Consider the following 19,961-nt stretch of genomic DNA (forward strand, 5'->3'; position numbering starts at 1 on the left):
GAGTGCCACATCCAGTCTTTTCTTAACTTCAGGGACAGTGACTCCACAATCTCCCTGGGCAGCCCGTTCCAATGTCTAAGCACCCTTTCTGAGAAAAGATTCTTTCTAATGTCCAACCTAAACCTCCTCTCTTGCAGCTTAAAGCTATGCCCTCTCATCCTGTCCCTAGTTGACTCGGAAAAGAGACTGACCCCCACCTGGCTACAGCCTCCTTTCAGGTGGTTGTAGAGAACGATAAGGTCACCTATGAGCCCCTCCACTCCAGGCTAAACAACCCCAGCTCCTCCTTCAGCTGCTGCGCTGAAGATCTGTGCTTCAGAAAATGTGCCCAAGTTTTAGCAGCACTTGCCCAGCAACCCAGCCGTGGTTCAAAGATGGGACTGTTCTCAAAGGGGATAGCATGATCTCCTTAAAACTCCTCTCTTGCTCCCGAGACCTCCCTGACTGCTGGGGGGCTTCCACGGGGCTGGGGGGTCACAGGCACCTGCTGAGAGGGGCAGGCATATCAGGGAAGGCAGGGACATTTCCAGGCCATGCAGCAGTCTCTGGCCCTGTGGTGCACAGCAAGTCAAGGAAAGCCCCCAGGCTGGTCAGAGCATCCAAGGTTTTTTTCTTAAGCGCAGAAATTACCACCAGTTGCTCTGGAAGCCCCTTTGTTGTTTGGCAACCAAAATAAAGTAGGGAAAAAAACCTTTTATATGCTGTCAAGAAGAGATTCTTGCAGATTTCCCTGTAAGGATTTGATCCAAACTAGCTAGAGCACAGACTATTAGTCAGCATGTTTAGTCACGAAGCAAACATTTCTCTCTGTACTGTTGAAGTACAGTTACCAGATGGCAGCCCAAATTATCTCCTTACAAACACAGCACGAGCCTTCTAAAGTAAAGCTTCATATTTTGCAAATCAAATCTGCATTTTCCATAATAAGAGTTTATGTTTTTCTCTTTGGAGAATAAGCTCTCATTCCCTTGGATTCAGTAAAGCTAGGAATGCACCATTTATCAATCACTTTAACATAAATGTCTGTACATGTATCATTTAGAGATGAACTGCAGAATGTGTCTATGGAAACAGTTTAGCTATAGTGCATCCAAGAGGAACAAATGTAGCCTGGAAAAAAAAAATTCTAGAGGCAGTGCAAGTATATGTGTTGCATTATTTTATTTAGAAGAAAAGTATTAAGAACAGTATTAATCTTTTATATTGAATTGCCTGCATATAGAAAGCAAAAGCACATTAAGGAGCCTAGCCTGTAACTACATCCTTTCAGGTATCTAGGAATAAAGACAAGTCAAGATGCAGGAGCTTGCGCCTGGTGATCATTGATACAGTCCACCTGTCTCCTGCAGATTGGCCATAGACTGTCAGCTAGGAAGACTGGCAGCAGTGCAGGCCACCAGCTGTTTCAGAGTCTGTAGCTTGTCCAGCACGATCAGCAGCACCCTGGGTCACAGTTCTTCCCATCTAAACAGGTTGAGCTGGTTTCCTCTACAAATGCAGGTATAGGTGGAGATGAATTTCTGAGGTTCAACCAAAACCAAACCAAAAAATAAAACAAAAAAAGGGAGAGAGGTAGAAAATAATTGCAAATATTCAGTTCATTTATTCATTTACGTTTGCAAACTATACCTAGGACATCTATTGCTATTTTCCTATATTAATTCTTATATTCCTGTGTTCCTGACCGTAAAATATGGGTATATGAAGAAATTACATAAAAAGCTGAGTTTATCAGATGCAGATGACGGTATCTCATATAGTTTAGAGCAAGGAACAAGTACAGAATCTAGTGGACATACCGGCTAAATATAGGTAGGCAAAGTGAAATAACATGGGCTGGAATTTGGTCAGACAATAACCGTGTTCACTCTATTCTTTCTAAAAATTTGTTTTGCATATTTTATTACCGCAGAGGAAGTACTGGTTTAGCTCAGTAGTGCTCTTTACTGCCTTATTCCAGCTTTGATCTAGAATAATTCCAGAAAAAATACGACCCACCTGAACAATGAACATTTTTTTTGTTTCTCCTGAAACATGAAGAAATGTTTGTTTACTAACAACTACATAGTCATTCTAGCCTTAATTATTCTGTGGTATCTAGTAGGGTGCTGGAGCTGTACACCACAAAAACCCAAAAAAAAGTCACTTATATTTTACCCTTCAAATGTCCAGAATTAGAGCAAATATCTGCTAAATTAACAGGATCCTGTATTCTATTTCATTACATTTCTACCACCATCCATTCCAAAGAATGTACTGGTGCATGAGTTTTCTCTTCTGGACAGGAGAAATAAAGGAAATACTATCATCACATTTAGAAATCCTTTAAAAACCCCTCACAGTCAACTCTGTACATCAGTGCTTACACCATGTTATGATTTCAAAGTTGCAAATGAAATGAGGAAGGAAGAGCAATTCTCCATATCTGTTTATAATTTTGTCCAGATAATCTTTAAAGAATTGCAGTAGGAAGATTTTACAGATTCCAGAATTTCAATTTAGGAGAAATGTTATAGCATAGGAAAGCTGTTAGTAACTGGAATGTACCGTGTTTTGGCGCTGCTTGGTTGTAATGGACAGGCCACGGTGCTGAGTACGTGCAGGAACTGGGCATTTGGAAACAACTGTTGCAATGTGATGCATTTCAAACTTAAGCAACTTGTCTGGAGCTTTTTGAATTAATCTTCTTTGCTCGGGATACGTCCCGTCAGTCAGGTTTGAACTAAAAAATAAAAAAAGGTAGAAGAACTGAAGTGGATGGAGAGATTTCTTATAGCCCCAATTCCTCCAGAAATTCAGATTTAGAAAAAATAGGTGATATGAAGGCTCTTTTACTGATAATGGCATGGATGCTGAAATTTTAACTCGATAGTACATATTTAGACAAAAATGTAAAGAAAAGCGATGGCTTGTGAAAAAATCCACTTACAAAGTATTATAAATTCAGATTGGACCAATCTGAAACATAAACTAATTGTCTATTCCTCTTTAGTATTAACTAAGGAGAAGAGATTATATCCATTAGCTTGAATTACAGTGAACATATACATTTTATTATTTTGTACTTTGACTAGGCAAGGAGAGAGAAGTCAGAGCTTTACCAGTGTCTCACTGCTTAAGGGTGCACAGGCTCTTAACTTGTGTCTGCCTCAACTTTCCCAGCTGTGTAGTGATTATGCTATGCCCCACTTTGGAAAGCACAAATAGGAAACACCGATGAGCTGTTTAGTAGCATATTAATAGAATTTAAAAAGTCCCTATTGTTTTTAATTTCTCATCACAAGACTATATGATTCCCAAAAGTTCTAAAATTCAGAGGACGGGGGTATGTTAAATTGAAAAACTCAGTAAACAAACCTTAACGTGGAAGAGAGAATTTCTTCAGTACATTTGCATGCAGTGCACTAGAGGGCCCTCAGGAGTTAGAAATGGATGGAATGCACTTTTGGAAGGCATATACTTCACAGGACTTTTCATTGCAGAATTTAAAATAGAAGTTGCTGTGGATTTGTGTGTGTGTGTGTGTTTTTTTTTTTTTTTAATAACGTGAGGTTCATGCAAGTTTATAGCAGTTCATATGCAAACCACCTCTCAGTAAAGTTAGCTTCCAAATGGTACTTAGCCTGCAATGAAATACCTAAATGTGAACCATACTTGAAACTGAAATATGTGCTAGACACCAGCTCAGTTACTTTTATTGACCTAAGGAGTTTACCAGAACAAAGGATGTGTCAAGCTGAATAGGTAAGAAATTTTATTTTTAAAGCAATATATAAACAATGTGCACTTATTCTATCTTTGTTTCTTTGGAAAGAGGTATAAGCCAATGTAATTTCATTTAAAAACTACAGCTAGATACTTTTTATAGCTTCACAAGTGTGAAGAGAGTTAACCATCTTTCATTTTTAATGTGTGTTTATGAATTATGTGAACTATATTCGTGTCCACTAGGGAAATTTGGCAATGATAATATATTTTTATATTAATGAATATGTGCATACTTAACTACTACAGTTACTAGTGGTTAATGTTTGGCTAATTTACAGCATTTCCATAACCTGAGGTTTAGTGAAAACTTTGTCTCATAAGAAAAAGATAATGATCTGGGTTTGACAAGCTTTTCTTCTAATGCTGTAATACAGCCAGCCAGCTGAGATTGCAAATTGAACCTGTATTTAATGATTTTGGTGTTTAATTTATACTGTAATGAGAAAGTGAAAGATGTATCTTGACAAATTTCTACATACATACTGTCTCGTCTGGAACTCTTTTTCCTGGAAAACATAGAACTACAGATGCCATATGTGAGTACTGAAATGAAATATTACTGTTTTTTTTTTGCAGTTTGTAAAGGAGATACATCAGATCTTTTAGACTACAAGTCAGTAAACTTTGCTTACGCAGCTGGCTCCATTCATTCCCTGAAACCAATCACTTTCCCTGTGGTGGCTGATAAGAATTTAACAGCTTGAGAAGGTGGAGTGTCAGCATCCTCAGTGCTAACCACTTTCCCAGGCATATCAGTAGCCTCTGTCCATCACCCATGCTGAAAGCTACTTGGAAAACAAGAAATAGAAATTGGGGAAGGGAAATCATGCATCATCATCCTGGATGTAATATACAGAAGACTTTATGCTGTTTTCATCATGTGGATTCACTAGAGAAATGACCGCCTTTGATCAGCCAAGTAAAATCAAAAACTTATTTATTTGCTGCTTTTGCCCTTCACGGGTGTTGAGGCTCTGGACTTGCAGGCGCCCAAGGACAAGGAGGAATCTGCTTGTGGGAACCGCCTGTGTGATCTACCTGGGATTCCTTGTCAGTCAGGTTGGTCATGTTTTACCCCAGCACAAAGGAGGACATCAGAAGATCAGTTCCAGAAGTCTCCAAGATGCAGCCCAAACTCCTTTTCTGGGCATCCCACTGGATGGCACCCTGTCACCACCCAATTTCCAGGAACCCCAGCTGGGTAGCAATGGGACCTTGCTGCCACCCAATGTAGTTTATATCACCCTGCGGTCCAAGCGCAGCAAGCCTGCCAATATCAGAGGCACAGTGAAGCCAAAGCGCAGGAAGAAAAATGCAGTGCCTTTGTCCTATGGGCAACATTTTCCAAAAGCCACTTTTACGGGCCTGGAAGAGGCCTTTGCCCAACAGCCAGGGAGGACCGTGCATGCCACAGGCACAGTGGGAGCAGCAGTAGCTCTGGAAGCGAGAAAGTACCAGCTGGATGAACACAGACATAAAGGAATGGCAGTCGGAGAGAGGGGTCACCGGAGACCTGGGACGATTTCTGGAGCTGTGAGGGCACAGTCCCAGCCTGAGGAAAGCAATATCAGGATTTACAGTGAGAGCTCTCCCTCGTGGATGAGCAAAAATGACATCTTAAGCATGCGAATGCTGGCAGATTCTCCGATAGAGAGCATCCAAGAAGTACCTTCACACAATGCAGTCCTGGTAGTGTTCGCAGGAGGTCCCGGCACCACAGGAACTGCTTGTGATCAAGGACGCTGCGGGATTGTCAAAAGACCCCTCGACATGAGTGAGGTGTTTGCCTTTCATTTGGATAGGATATTGGGGCTAAACAGGAGCTTACCTTCTGTAAGCAGGAGATCAGAATTCTTCCAAGGTAACACATTCCTGTGGTTTTCAGCTTGCAGGTGGGGTGCAGAGGTTTTCTTTCCCCTCCTGCATTAGCCATAGGACAGCACCCAGCCACCACCTTTAACTCCTGCGAGCCCGAGAGCTAAACCTATTTTTACAGGGAAATAAAGCTGGTATAACTTCTGCAGTGCAGTTATCCTGTCCAAAGGATGCAGTACTCCAAAGTTTAGGTCAAATACCATTGAGTTGCTGAGAGCAGTAACAGTTTCTCTTACATGAGTATCTGGAATGAGAAAAAAGAGAGAGTGTAATCCGTAGGTTGCATGACATTGTAGAGACTGCCTGAAATGAAACTGGTGAAAGAAGTTCCAGAATACTCTGTGATTCAATGGGTATTTCCAATGTTTTTTTTTTTAAAAAAGTTTTCTCATCTTTTAGAATTGATTTCAATAAAATACTGTTGAAACTGGGCATGAAAATTTGTCTGTCAGGTTGTAGGAAAGGGGGTTTGTATTTAGGCAGATAATCTACTCAGACAGGTGGGGAACTTTCCTGCAGAAGCTTGAATCTACTTCCATGGTACTAATCCCCTTGGGAACTGAAAATTTTTTAAAAAGTGCTTCCCCCTCCTCTGGTAGTTAAAAATCAAACAAACTACACACATTTATATATTATCCAAAGAAACCTATACAGTAAATATCTCAATATGACTGTTACATGATTGGCATAGAGTTTTCAATTAAAATTTTGATTTTTAACCTTTAGTGAAATTAAAGGTAAGTTTCAGACATGTAATGTCAGTTAGAAGTCTACTTTTAACATTGCTACCTTCTTAAATATGTCTTCAGCATAACTGCTATTTCTGTACAGTCGCAAATCACAATCCAAAAGGACTATGTTGCATTTTAATGAATCATTGCAAAAGTAGTTAGCTATGTTTTTGCTGTTCATTTCTTGCTGCTGAAATTAGCTTATACCAACTACTTTTATATCAGTCTGCATTTTTTTAAAAAAGAAAAGTAACGCAAGAGTGACTTTGTAAAGTCTGTCAGAAGGAAGACAACCCAGTGATGTCCAGTTTCTTCCTGCTTTGTAAAAGTTCCCTTTGGCAGGCTGTACAACAATGTGAATGAATCTCTAGGAACAACAGTTAAGGGGCTTCTGAATATTATTCATAGTTGCAGAGCATGGAAGATACATTATGCCTATTTTATTTTTAGGAACACCATCTATTGCTATAGAGCTGTCCTAAGGCATTAAGGTAGCTCGGTTGGAGGAACTCTGCGTAGTGTGGCTGTGGAGATGACAGACTGCAAAGCTCAGAAAACTGCTATTAGGCTAATTGCGAATTGTGTTGCTCAGTGTCTGTCACCTTACGGTATGTTTTGGAATGTCTGTGACAGATTGTATCGTTCTGCCCTCTTTAGTTTTCTCTTCCTCATAACTGGCAATGTTCCTATTGCAAGAGGAGTGTTGCTAGGTGATGAGAAGAGAAACAACCTTATTTTGGTCTCACTTCATTTTTTCCAGCTAAAAGCTGAACAGAGCATTTGGAACAGTGATTGTACCTTTTCTCTCACCATTTCTTTAGCCTGGAAATATGCTGCAGCTCATATGCCTAATAACTACTTGAGCTCTTTCTTGACTACTGATGTGCTTGTGCTGGGTATAGTCTGAGAACATCTATGTTGAGCAAATGAGCAAAAATATATTTTTAAAAATAATATGAACAATTAGCTCACTTCTATGACCCATATGCATTTCAGTTAAGATTAGGTGGGCATTTTTAAAGTTTTTTACAGGGTAGCTTGTGTAAAATGGTTATTCACATGGTAAAGCAAGTAATGCAGGATTAAAGACTCTGCATGAGCGTATAAGTGTGCGCTATTTCTGGGCTGACATATTTCTCTCCCCGACACATCCCTTTTGCGTGCCTCAGTTGCGATGTGATCTAACAAGACATGTTTGATGTAGCATTAAAATCTTAAAAAATGGGCTTTTCAAAACTGTCATTCATTTTGTCAAAAGCAGTTTCAAAGAACTGCTTAGTAAATCCCTGTGCAGGTTCTGTCTCCCTTATTCCCATAAATCTGCCACTGATTTTTTTTCTAAAGTCTAGCAAAACACTGTACTCAAGTCCCCTGTCTGCTACCCTCACCTACCATACTTGATTGTCAAAGCTTTTAAGTGTTCACTGAATGCTTTTATGGTTTGTCTAATTTTTCTATCATGGAGGGAAAAATCAGGTGTGATAACTCTATCATATTTTTGCAGTGCATTTACTGAATATAAAAAGCCTGAGGAGTACAGGTAGGAAAAGCCCTTTTGAGTTTAGCATAACAGTCTAAAAGAGCATGATTTTGGGCATATGCAAGCAGTCATTCTTTCCTCCCATTGCTACCTACAAGTTGTGAAAAACGTCAAGAGCACCAAAACATCTATAAACAAAGAAGGACAAGCCTGTAAAACAAAAAGAAATAATCATAAAATTGTGTCTATTGGAGACAGTGGAGGCTGAACCTTATGTGTCTTGAGTTTTGGGATGGTCACATTATTACCACAGTAATGAAAATCTTTATTATTTCATAACCCTAACCTGAGGAACAGAGGAGACATAAGGGACCTTGCTTGGTGTCACAGCCCTACCTTAATTACCTTTGCCCAGAAGCTAAGTAGAATGACTGCATGTGTTGCCTCTAGCTCAGCAATTGAATTTTCAGGGTAGGATGATGGCAGTGTTTGTTAGGGCTTCAGCTACAACAGGACTATCATGAGCTGGAGCAGGCTTGCTTTTCTGTTGCAGCTGACAGCTGTAAGGATAATACTCTGGTTCCTTGGATCATAGCAACAAGGCTGAGCTCTTTATTCGGCTTTTGGTACAATATATAAAATTATCGCTATGCAGTTTTGTTGCAGCACCTGCTGAGGGACTGAACTACTGCATGCTGCCAACTACATCTCTAACCCTTTGTCTTTCTGATATCCTAAGTTTGGTTAAATATGTTTTATACTATATTGAAAAGAACAGAAACAGGTGTACTCAATTCAGCTAATTTTTTTTTTTTTTTAGCTCAAGATTGAACCCACTATTTGTCCAGAACCTCTCTTTTTATGTCACCCCCAAACATGCAAGAAATTCTTCATTTGAGTGACACCTTTCATGTTTGCATGGTTTAGTGCAAATAGCTGAATGATGTGATAGATAGCTCCACTGGTTGCACTTGTCATTTTACTTTACTGGCCTCTACATGATGATAAATGGAGCCATAAGCTTTTCCTTGTTATACCCTGTGTTATCAGACTGTCCTTGCCATCCCATCAAAAGTTATGCAAAAGCAGGCAAAGATATTATGAATCACTAATGTCAGGGCAAAGAATAAAACCCCAACCCAGCACTGCTATATGCATGCAGGGTGCTCTAAAATATTTCCCTATAGTGCTGTACCTCTCAGAGGGGTAAGAGAATAATTCCGATATTGTGTTGGGTAGAGAAGTTCATGAATAAGTGACAATGCAGTCCATAGTCTAGAGAGCAACAAATGCACATTTCATGCATTCCTTAATAGTGACATCTATATGAGCACAGGACAAAAACATTGCAACGAGGTGTGCAGGGAATAAAGAAAAATAAATAGTCTAAATTCTGTCTACTTTCTGCTTTGGCCCCCCTCAGAATTTAAACTTTAAAAATCAAGTAATGATCTGTATGTCAGTCCCTGCCATTGTCTACATTAAATTGCCCTCTCCTTCAGATCTGTGGGCAACTAAACTTCTCCTTGCAAATGTGGCAGTGGTAAGCTCTACTGCCTTACAGTGAACAGTGACGAGTTTGAGAAAGGGCTTTAGCTACCTCATGAACGGTTTTCTGGTTTAGTGTTGCTGTTCTGGGCATGTTTGAAAATATTTTCTTTTAAGAAAGTTCAAAAAAATGCTGTAGCTGCAAGTTAGAGCACAAGGTGAGAGTTACATTTGCAAGAGCAAAATGTGGTTCTTAACCAAATGTGGTTAAGAAGAATGCAGACTGTTTTTGAAGTGATGTGGGATGTGGATATCTAAGATGATGCCTATGTTGAAGAAGACATGCAGTGATACATTACTTAGCTGCACGTGAAGCAGTTTGAGTACCTTGAGGTAGTCTAGCCTGAGGTTTCATCTGTGTTAGCTTATTCAACTTAGATAAGACATTTTAGAAATATTTTACTATTCAAAGATACGTATGAATTACTAGGAATCTGGCTTCAATATGAGTTCTGAAAAATTTTTCCCATAAAATTTTTGCAGGTTGCCTTTGTATGGTTACATAGATGGTTACAATGACTGCTTGCATATGCCCAAAATCATGAAAGTAAAATGAAGCCAATGAGCTTTGGGGGAGATTCAGTGCAATACAGCTGCAGCAAAAGAAGAGCAGCAGCCCTTGGTGTTAATATATAAAGCTGACTAGGAAAGAAGTACATACAGAATACACTGGACTTATTCTGAAGTGTACTCAACCTTCCAGTTTTGGCAGTTGGTCTCTTCAATATTCAGGTAACTTTAGCCCCATCCTCATGAGGTTTGAATCGGAAGAGCTCCACTTATTTCATTGTGGTCATGCCAATTCGTGCAGCTGTGAATCAGACCCCTTATCCACTTTGATTCAGCATCTTAATGTTTTTCCTGCAACTGTCAAAAACCTGAGTCACAGCTCTTTACTGAAGCTGCTGTTTCATATTCCTGTAATTCAATTTATATCAGAGAGTTGAAAGATTTTATTTTGGCTCATCTTTTCTGCTCCCATTTCCTCTGAAATGCAAACATTTCCTGCATTTAACCTCAGTTTTTAAAATATGTTTTTGTATCCTAATGGAAACTGGCAAGATATTATTATTATTATTCAAGTATTTATATTACTATTGTTTATCATGTACTTTTTGGGTAGACAGGAGATGTTTGTTTTGGTAGAAGACTGTTTATGTATTTGGTTTCTGGAAAAATTCATGAATAGTTACATAAGCTGTTACTGGAGACATAAAAATAATAGATCAAACTTGGTCCTGAAAAAAGCAATCCTTTTATTGTGACAATTTCCAATGCTTATATAGACTTTCTCCAACTGTCTGGGAAAAGAAACCTGGCCAATAGTTGACCTAACTTGGCTAAAGTCATCTGCAATGTAGGTGGTGGAGCCAGAGCAAGAGAGATGGAGAAATGTGTAGGATTTCTCAAATAAGTTACCTAAATACTTATTCAGGAACCTCAGTGGAGCGCAAGCCTGATTTTCAGGAGTGCTCAACACTTGTTTTCAGCGGAGGAAATAGTGTGGAGCATGGTGCTGTTTAAGGTAATACTATTAATGAAAGAGAGATTGATGTTTCTAATGGAAGAACATGCTCTGGGTTTCTTAGAAAACACTGAACAACTGGGAGGGAAGTTAAAGAGGTGGTGAAACTGCGTGTCAGTTTGGGTTGGCTTGTCTTGGGAAGGACTACCTTGTATGTGCAAGCCATGGCATAGAGAAGATCAAGTACATTTTGGTTTTGGAAAGGAATTAGTTTTTCTCTTGGGCTCGATTGCATGCAGGGCCTGTTGTGTTTTTCAGTGAACACGAGATGGAACTTTACATATGTTTCAGTGCTAGGTGTGGGCAAAGATAGTTTGTCAAATGTTGTTTTAGACCAGCCAGGACTGTGAAAAACTATCTCTGTACAGCTGAATCAAAAAGCAACTTGTTTAAAGGATGCTGACAGGTGGAGCATTCACATCAGCAGCTTTTACCTTGGTGTTGGCTTTGATACCTGCTTTCCATGTGCTGTTCTCTGTCTGGTTTGCTTCTAGAGAAGGTGCCCTGGACCTTTTGCCTCCCTGTGAGTTTCTGAAAGCTTTTTTTCAGATCTATCTCTATCTCCATGGGCATGTGGTAGATAAAGAGACAGCTTAGGCTGCCTTTAACTATGCAATAAATTGTGCAGTAGTGTAGGCTTTATGTTCATTGACCTTCAAGATGAATATGAATAATTTTTAAAGCTTTATATGTGTTTTAACACTTGTTATTTAGTAAACAGCAGCTTTGGAGATAAATGGTTCTTACTCTCTATACCAAGACTTTTTTTGGTCTTTACACCCAAAAATGTAAAGGATTTCTTTGTTTTGATGTGTGTACAAGCCACAGTCAGTTGTGAGTCCTTGACAGTTTAAGGCAGCAGTAGCATTGCATCATTAATAAAAGGAGAGTTCCACTTTCCCAAGAAGATAGATATGTCTTTTAGTTGATATTTCATGAAATATATTTGCCAGTTCTTATACTGAGAAAGCTCATTTTGAATTCTTTGATGAGGTTTCTTCTCACTGAGAATTCTGAACACCTGAATTCACCAAAGAGAAGTCCCTTGTCTCTGTTTCAAGGAAGAGCAGAATATTCTTTACACAGAGGAACTAAAGAATTTGGCTGAAATATCTGCAATACAAAACATATCTCTGGGTAAAAAACTCAAACTTGTCAAGGTGTTTATTCATGCTAAACTCACACTCTCTAGTATTCTCATAAATCTTTTCAGAGCTCCAAAGTCATAAACTATAGGTCTAAAATACTAAAGATAATAAAATAAACACACTTTGAGTCTAGTATTTGTGGTGTTTCTATATCCATTATGGGGAAAGAAACCCCTTTGACATAAGTTTTCAGCTCTAGTAAATTAGCAGTTCAGTGGAATCAGAGGGAAATTACACTGTTGATTCACAGTGGCATTGTAGGCTCTTAATTTACCTAGAAACTTTGTAACAGTTGGGTTTAGTATATGATTCTGTACATTAATCTCTTGCTTCAAACAGGTAAAGCCTTCTCTCCTCTGAAGGCATTTATGCCTATGCTTTTGATCCTGTGTTGGCTGGTGTTAGATGTAGAATAAGACCACATTAACCAAAGGATGTCAAGTTATTAGTCCCTGGCTGTTTTTCCTGCCAGATCTGTAAAATGTCTAAAGAAAAGTCAAATAAGACTGACAGTACTGCACTATACTAATGATGTTCTTTCCTTTTTCAGGCGGTCAAGCTTGTCCTGTTATTCTCTGGGATTCCTCACTGAGTCCAACAGATAATAGTACCCATTCTTCAGTGAGGTTAACATGGGGACGATATCAGCAGCTGTTGAAGCAGAAATGCTGGCAGAATGGTAAAATTCCCAAAGCTGAGTGGGGCTGTACTGAAATCCACCATCATGAATGGTCCAAGATGGCACTTTTCGATTTTCTTCTGCAGGTAAATCACTTACTGAACACAACTATCTGCTTCAAAAGTCACGCGAGCAAATATAGGACTCTTAGAAAAAGTAATTTTAGTTTATTTCATTTTTTTTTTTTGAATAGGGAAGAGATATATCTGCATAGTTTGAATTTGTTTCTGGTTCTTTCTTATTATTAAAATATCCAAAATGCAGTTTATAATCAGGGAAAGAAATCAGGAACATAACTGACAAATTTCTTTTTAAAGAGGAAACAAAGGCTTTTGACTTGTTTTGTTTCACCTTGAGTCAGGCGTGCTGTTTCTCCTTCATTCCATTTTTTTCCAAACAGAGATCTTGACTATGTTCACAACTTTAAATCTCTTTTTACTGCGTGGTCCTTCTTACACATCCCCAGCCCTCAGAGGTAACTAAAGTGGTTTCAGTGAGCTGCAATCTGGATCAAGATAACAGCTGTAGTTGCTAGTTTTCCTTTTTTTTAAAAAAAGCTTAGCCAGTGAATTAGCAAGGAAGGAGTAGAGCAGTAACTGATGAATGATGTAGCTGCTGCTCCTTGTTTAAGTACTTCACAATATCGTTAGCTTTCCAAATAACACCAAAATAGGGCACTGCCCAATGGTATAGTGTGTGGCTACAGTTACAGCAATCATGTAGTAGAATATTAACACACTACCTGCATTGACACGACCTGAACTGAACCCCATATCTGGAAGACGATTTTATGGCTTCCTGAGATAAGGTGCTGCTTTAAGTTGTACTTACCTGCCAAATAGGTACAGTTGACTGAGCCTCCTGCAGCACTTGCTGGTGTATTTAAAACTGCATCAGGCACTAATTTTACACACTGTGTTTGGTTGTTCACATAATTTAATTTTTAATAGGGTTAAATTTCTTGAAACTTAAAAATCATGACTTGGCTTGTGCATAGCCTATCCCTGTTCTTCTCAGTCCTGTTACAGAATGAATTCATGTCTCCAATTTTTTTAGTTATATTTTTGCATATTTGTTACATTAAACAGAGCATTCAATTCTTCTCCAAAAATAGATTGCCACTTGTCTAATGACTCCATCTTTAGTCCCGTTATGAGCAAGTAATACTTAGAAATGGGTATAAAGTCATATTAGTCTGTTGCTAAACAGTAACACCCCTATAGGAATGGTACAGTTTGCATAAGAGTTAATGTTTTCATACCATTATATTCTCATTTAAAAGTTTAAAAAAATCTCATGAGTTCTGTGTTGATTTCTAATTTTAAGGTATTCTAAGAAAGTTTTTAATATTCATAATAGAGCTCCTATCATCCAGAAGAAGCTGGATCTTAAAATAAGATACAAAAGGATTGAACTTTACATGACAAGAAACAAATTATTCTTGTTCTAGTAGTTGGTATCAGAGAGATTTATGCCTCTGGTTGCCTACCAGACGAGAACATGCATGCCAGATAGTGAGTGAAAGTAAGCCTTATGGTTATTACAAACAAAATTTTATCTGGGTGCTCTCATGCTTAACTTTAAAATTTTTTGTCAGTAGAAGGCTCTAAAAAAGAAAAGAAGCCAAGAAGGGATTCTGAATTAAAAAAAAAGAAAGAAAAATCTGTGCTTCTTGAGTCATTCAGAAATAAAGAATAATGGTGAAAAATTTAATCTTAAACATACTTCCCTCAGAAGAATGGGTTTGGTGCCTATAATAGATGTTCCTAATCTCTGGTTTAAAATGCTATGAAACATAGGAGCAGGGTGAAAAATGCTTATAACTGACCTTTACTTGCCTTCTGCAAGAACTCAAGGAAAATAAGGACATAAATGTAAAGTTGCTTCTTTAATTTTGGGGGTTTGGACCTCTTATGTACATAGATGTATAACAAAAAACATGCTAAACTATTAAGGTTGCAGCATCAATTCCAGAGTGTCCCATCATAATGGCACTGAAATGAGGGAAGATATTACGAAGAGGCTGTCTGTAAAACATGATCTCCTTGTCTATTTAACGCACACAGTGAAGCGTGGTGCAAATAAAATAGGCCTGTACATCAAAGGAACATCAAATGTCTAGAACTACTCTATTTCACTTTTTTTACCTTTGGATGAGTTGAATAAGAGATCCCAAGAGCTAAACGCTGGAAGCAAGAGAGGCTCTATCACTTGCAGATGTTGAATGCTGCTCATGAAAGGAGAAAGAGACAGAGAAATCTCTTCCTTGGGATTTTGACTTTTGAAAACAAACACTGTCAGCAATACTGCTAGCAATAGAGCTACATATAAAAAAACCCCAATCAACCAAACGCAAACAAATTCTCAGACTTTCATTTGATGAAATAGGAGGCCTTTTCATTTCAACATGTAACCTAGTTCTACATTAGGTGAAAAGTCCTAACAGCTCATTTCACTGGGATGTCACAAAAATAAAGTTGTAATTTTAGAAGGTTTATGTGAACATTAATGCTTCTGTGCTTACAGCACTCTAAAGACTTAGCAGTAAACAAGAAAGAAGGAGAGAAAATTGGTTTACCTTCGATAAGCTACTCATTCATCCTTAGATGCTTCAGACCAGACTTCTACTCTCTAATCACCTGTTAGCAGGGGCAACTCTGCTCCCCGGGAAGATGAGCTGGAACCAAGGGCAGCTCTAGGGCAGGTAGGACAGGCAGGGCCAGCAGCAGGAGAGGCAGCCCAGCAGGCTGGATAGTGAAAGCCATGGGTCTGATTTGTAGCCCAGGGAGCATCAGGCACAGACAAGGCTGCAAGGCAATTCAAAGACTAACAAGCATGAACACCGAGCAGCAACCCAGAAACATCAGGTAGCAGGACAAGCAGCAGATAACCACCCATTGCTTCAAAGGGCTCAGAAGAGGGCTGAGGTGCCAGGCCTGAGCTTAAAGGGGGTTCCTGTGCCCAGGGGCAGAAGTGAGGTATGTGGAAGTCCCAGGTGGGACTTCTCAGGGCAATTCATGTTGATTTGTGCACTCAGGGCCCTGGCAATGTTGAGCATTTACTCTCATCTAGTCAACAGGGGTAGAAGCACTTTTAAGGAGTGATTTATCCTTCCTATATTAGATGATTATCCTAAAATGGCATACATTGCTCTGGATGTGCCTCATTCTCTTCATTGTTTATGAAAGGGAAAAGAAATGACTAAGTCAAAAGAGATGCTTAACATTTACACCACTAAAGTTAGACCAGATGTGTGTATTCCTTCCTGCTAAGTGCTGTGTGATGAATAATAGAGGGTTTGCATGGGAAAAAGATAGCCTAAACCATAATATCATTAAAGTTTATTCCACGGTGCTGCTCTATGATTATAAGTTCACCATTCTTGCATTTTATAGCTTCTGATGGTTTGCTGTGCCCCTTACTAGTCTTTTCAGTTATTTTGTATACTGTTAGTCTAAGAGATCCCACACAATGAAGATCCTCTGTGTGTCAGACTGCTATTTCTATTGTTCTCCAACAGAGAAAATGTAAAAAAACCCCTACAGCCTTCTGAAAAAAAAAAAAAAAAGAATTGTATTCACCATCCTGTTATTTCAGTTACACAGTGGTATTGTTCCATTATTTTTAAAGAATTTCTACTGACATAACAAATCATGGCTGTAAAATGGATAAAATACACAGTCTGAGACATTGCTTCTAGCAGCACATGAGGTATGGGGACTAGGTCTTCAACGCCATTTCACTGCTGACTTTAATTATACTTGTCCTGAGCTTGCCTTCCTGTCAACTATGTTAGTGAGTGATGCCTTACAGTGACACTTTGCCCCAAGTACTTTGGTATTGTTTTCACTTGGCACTCTGCTGTACTTTGTTTTAGATCTATAATCGACTAGACAGAAACTGCTGTGGATTCAAACCTCTCAAGGAGGATTCCTGCATGCAGCAAGGACTGAAGCTGAAATGTAATGATCAGGATGATGTTGACCTGACACACATAGTTCAGAGAAGGCATGACCAAAGGCATTTGGCCTTTATAGACAATAAGGGTTTCTTTGACAGAAATGAGGACAATCTTGACTTCAAAATACTGCAAGGAATCAATGAGTAAGTTTTAAGTTAATAATTTTGTAATAAGAGTGATAATTTCTTCCCAGTTTCAGTATGAGACTCTTAAGTTACTGGAATAGATATCATTGGTCAAGACATTGACAGGATGTGCCTAAAAATGTATGATCCCACTGCTGTACAAGATACAGTTAACATGCATATGGTTAGGCATGCATGGAACTTCATTTGCTGAGTCTCAGTGTTCAGTCATGGAATTGATTGCTAAACCACAACATAAATATTGCAATTCAGAGTAATGGCAAAGCTGATGAATTTCTTTGTGCTTTTCCAGATTCCCTGAATCTGCAGTTTCAGTGCTGAGGAGCCAGCGCTTACGTGAGAAGTTGCTCCAGTCTTTGTTCCTTGACAAAATATACTGGGAGAGCCAAGGAGGCAGAAAAGGAATTGAAAAGCTTATTGATGTAATAGAAAGGAGATCCAAAATTCTTCTTACTTATATAAATGCACATGGAGCCAAAGTATTGCCCATGAATGAATGAAACAGTCTTGCTTCCATCTGAGAGACAGTCCTTAAAAAATTCTGTATGGGACAAAAATTGACAGTAAAATTGATTTAATTCATAGAATTATTTAATTTTTTCCTCCAAACTTTCAAGTTTATTTTTAAATAAGGAATCTTACATGTTTTAAAAGCAACATTTAAATGTCAGCTGTGGCTTAACACAGTGAAGTCTCTTCTATGTCACCAGTGTCATGAAAAATAACCAAATGGTACAACAAATAATATGCAGTAAAATGTAGGTACCATGAACACTCCTTCTGTTAAACTTTTTGAAGATTAGTAACAGGATTTTCAGTACATTAGTCTGGATTACTCTTACTTCCCTCTTTCAAGTCAGTGTAAGTTTTTCTCACAAGTTTAAATGGGACCAGAGATGTGTAAGCTTAATACACTGATGACAACTGTCATCACGTCTTCTTGCTGGAACATATACACAGGAACTTGTCTTTTTATTAGGAATACTAAGATCCCAACATTTCCAAAGGCTTTTTTTATTTTATTTTGATCTTTTGAAATCTGAGAACTAAATTCAGCTCTTTTAAAGGCAGGAGTGCTTGCACTGGACAAGAAAGAATTTTAAAAGCAGAGTAAGGAGAACATGACTTCAACAGTAATAACTATTTTGACAAATACAGTTTTTACCTGTCCAGTAGGGAGTTGAATTCATCATGAGTCACTCAGTAAAATGTACTATTTTCAATGTAAGTTGTTCTGATGTGTAGCTAGATAATCTGATATTCTCTGTCTATTGATTAACTGGGTATTTCTCACAGAATTGTCCTTTGCTACCACTATTTTTAAAAGTGACTTTAGCTTTTTGTGAATATGCTGCTACATGTTTTATTTTTACAAAATTCTTGACAATATTTTTTGAGAATTATCAAAAAGCAGACCTACTAACAACATGTGTGTTGTTAAACCCATCACCCAGGATATGTTTATTCTGTGTGCTCAGCTCTAGACAGCAGTTCAGGCTCTGGTTTTCCATTAAGAATGACCACTGTGGAGCGATGATTCTAGATGATGACTTGCCCCAAGTGTTCCTACAGGTAACTTGTTAGAGAAGATTGGATAAGCACTTCAGATTTCTATCCTCCAGAAATAAAGTATCAGTTGATTCTACCTGTTTGTTTAGAAGGACCTTTATCATCTTTCTAGAGAAATATCTATCACCCACTTGCCATGAGATAATGGAAGAAGTTGGATACTTTTGTAGCTACTCTTGTCTTTATGTAGAGTAAAAAAATATATGACATATAAGATTTAAAAATATTTCTGAAAGTGTTTCTTTAATGTCGTTAATGAGAAATTAAAAATGTCTTATCACTGTAAGCATAGATGGCTGAGTTTAACATTTTAAATACCTACAATCCCACTAAAACCAGCAAAACCAGTTTTTTTCTTTAGTGTCGGAAAACCTATTAACAATGATTGCATTACTAGAAGAAATAGGTCTCATTATAGACAGAGTTAAAAATACCTTGTAAAATTTTAAGAGCTTAGCCAGCTAAGTAATATCTTATTTTATTTTGTGGGCAAAGAACAGATATAAATTTGTTAAAACTTACTAGAACTTATTGCCTTGAAAGCACGTGTTTTAGAGTGCCTTAGACTTTTTAATAGCAGAAAAGTAGAATTTTATAGGACTTTCATCTTATCCCTTTCTTAAAAATGTTGTAACTTATCAGCCAGATGATTTTTTTCACAGAAACAAAAATGTTAATTTGGCTTGCACTGTGAACAGAGTCTAGAGGAAGAAATAATCCTCAAGATCCATTTCACATGGAATTCCTGTTGCAGTGAATTTCACTCTTTGGTGGCCATCATGATCAATTTGTCTCATTTTCTAGCCTATCTCAGTTTTCTTCCTGCAAGATATCTGTTCAAATGGATTATCAGACACTGCTGGGAGTGAGAGAAAGTAGAGGGCCAAGTGGAGATATGCATGGGGTTTTTTTTTTTGTTTATCTGGTTTTTTGTTTGTGTTTTTTGTTTGTTTGTTTGCTTTTTCCAGAATTGGCTCATTGCCCAAGAGGAGAAGGAAATTGCAAGTAAGGATTTTTTTACCTTTTTCAGGTTGGGTTGTTTATTTTTATGGTGATAACTTGATGCATTCTTCTGAATTTCTTCTGGACATGGACTAGTGTTTCCCTGAGCATGACATATGCTCTTTTATTTGCCTGGCAGTTCAGTGCCAACTCTTAAAACAGGAATGTAATTGCCTACTTGTAAGAAATTGCCCTGAGGCTGATCTGGACCATGGCCTCTAAGTTGTCCTGAGTTTAAGAGGTCTGAACAGCCATGATGCTGTGCAGTACTTGAAAATTTGACCAAGCATGAAAAGCATAACTGTAAATAGTAGAATTTCTGGAGACTTTCCAAGGGCAAAGAAATACTTCTTTCTCTGAAAGTCTGAATTTGTGTCTAGGACAAGGCATTCTGCATGCTGCTCTCATCTTACAATGCTGCATTATTATTGCACTATGCATAGCTGGAGGCTTTGCTCTCTATGCTGTATTAACATGTTATATTTCTTGTCTGTGCAATCACTCTCATAAGTCTTCAGGTAAGTCAGGA

The 19,961-nt window shown here is 38.2% G+C and overlaps 1 protein-coding gene across 2 annotated transcripts; it reads left to right on the top strand.

Annotated features, from left to right (window-relative positions):
- The first annotated feature begins 499 nt into the window (after nt 1-499).
- On the top strand, nt 500-19,300 carry GASK1B (golgi associated kinase 1B). Of its 2 annotated transcripts, none has more exons than XM_027882858.1 (5): nt 500-604; nt 4,345-5,629; nt 12,626-12,840; nt 16,632-16,858; nt 17,154-19,300. In XM_027882858.1, exons 2-5 carry the CDS (start codon nt 4,633-4,635, stop codon nt 17,359-17,361), a joined length of 1,647 nt encoding a protein of 548 aa, XP_027738659.1. In that variant the 5' UTR covers nt 500-604; nt 4,345-4,632; the 3' UTR covers nt 17,362-19,300. The 2 variants fall into 2 exon arrangements, with proteins under 2 accessions (XP_027738659.1, XP_027738658.1); XM_027882857.1 differs by lacking the exon at nt 500-604 and adding an exon at nt 2,335-3,744.
- Nucleotides 19,301-19,961: the final 661 nt, after the last annotated feature.

The sequence above is a fragment of the Empidonax traillii genome, unplaced genomic scaffold (genome assembly GCF_003031625.1).
Source record: "Empidonax traillii isolate 1590-97213 ecotype Southwest subspecies unplaced genomic scaffold, ASM303162v1 scaffold112:size1231168, whole genome shotgun sequence".
Taxonomy (NCBI): domain Eukaryota; kingdom Metazoa; phylum Chordata; class Aves; order Passeriformes; family Tyrannidae; genus Empidonax; species Empidonax traillii.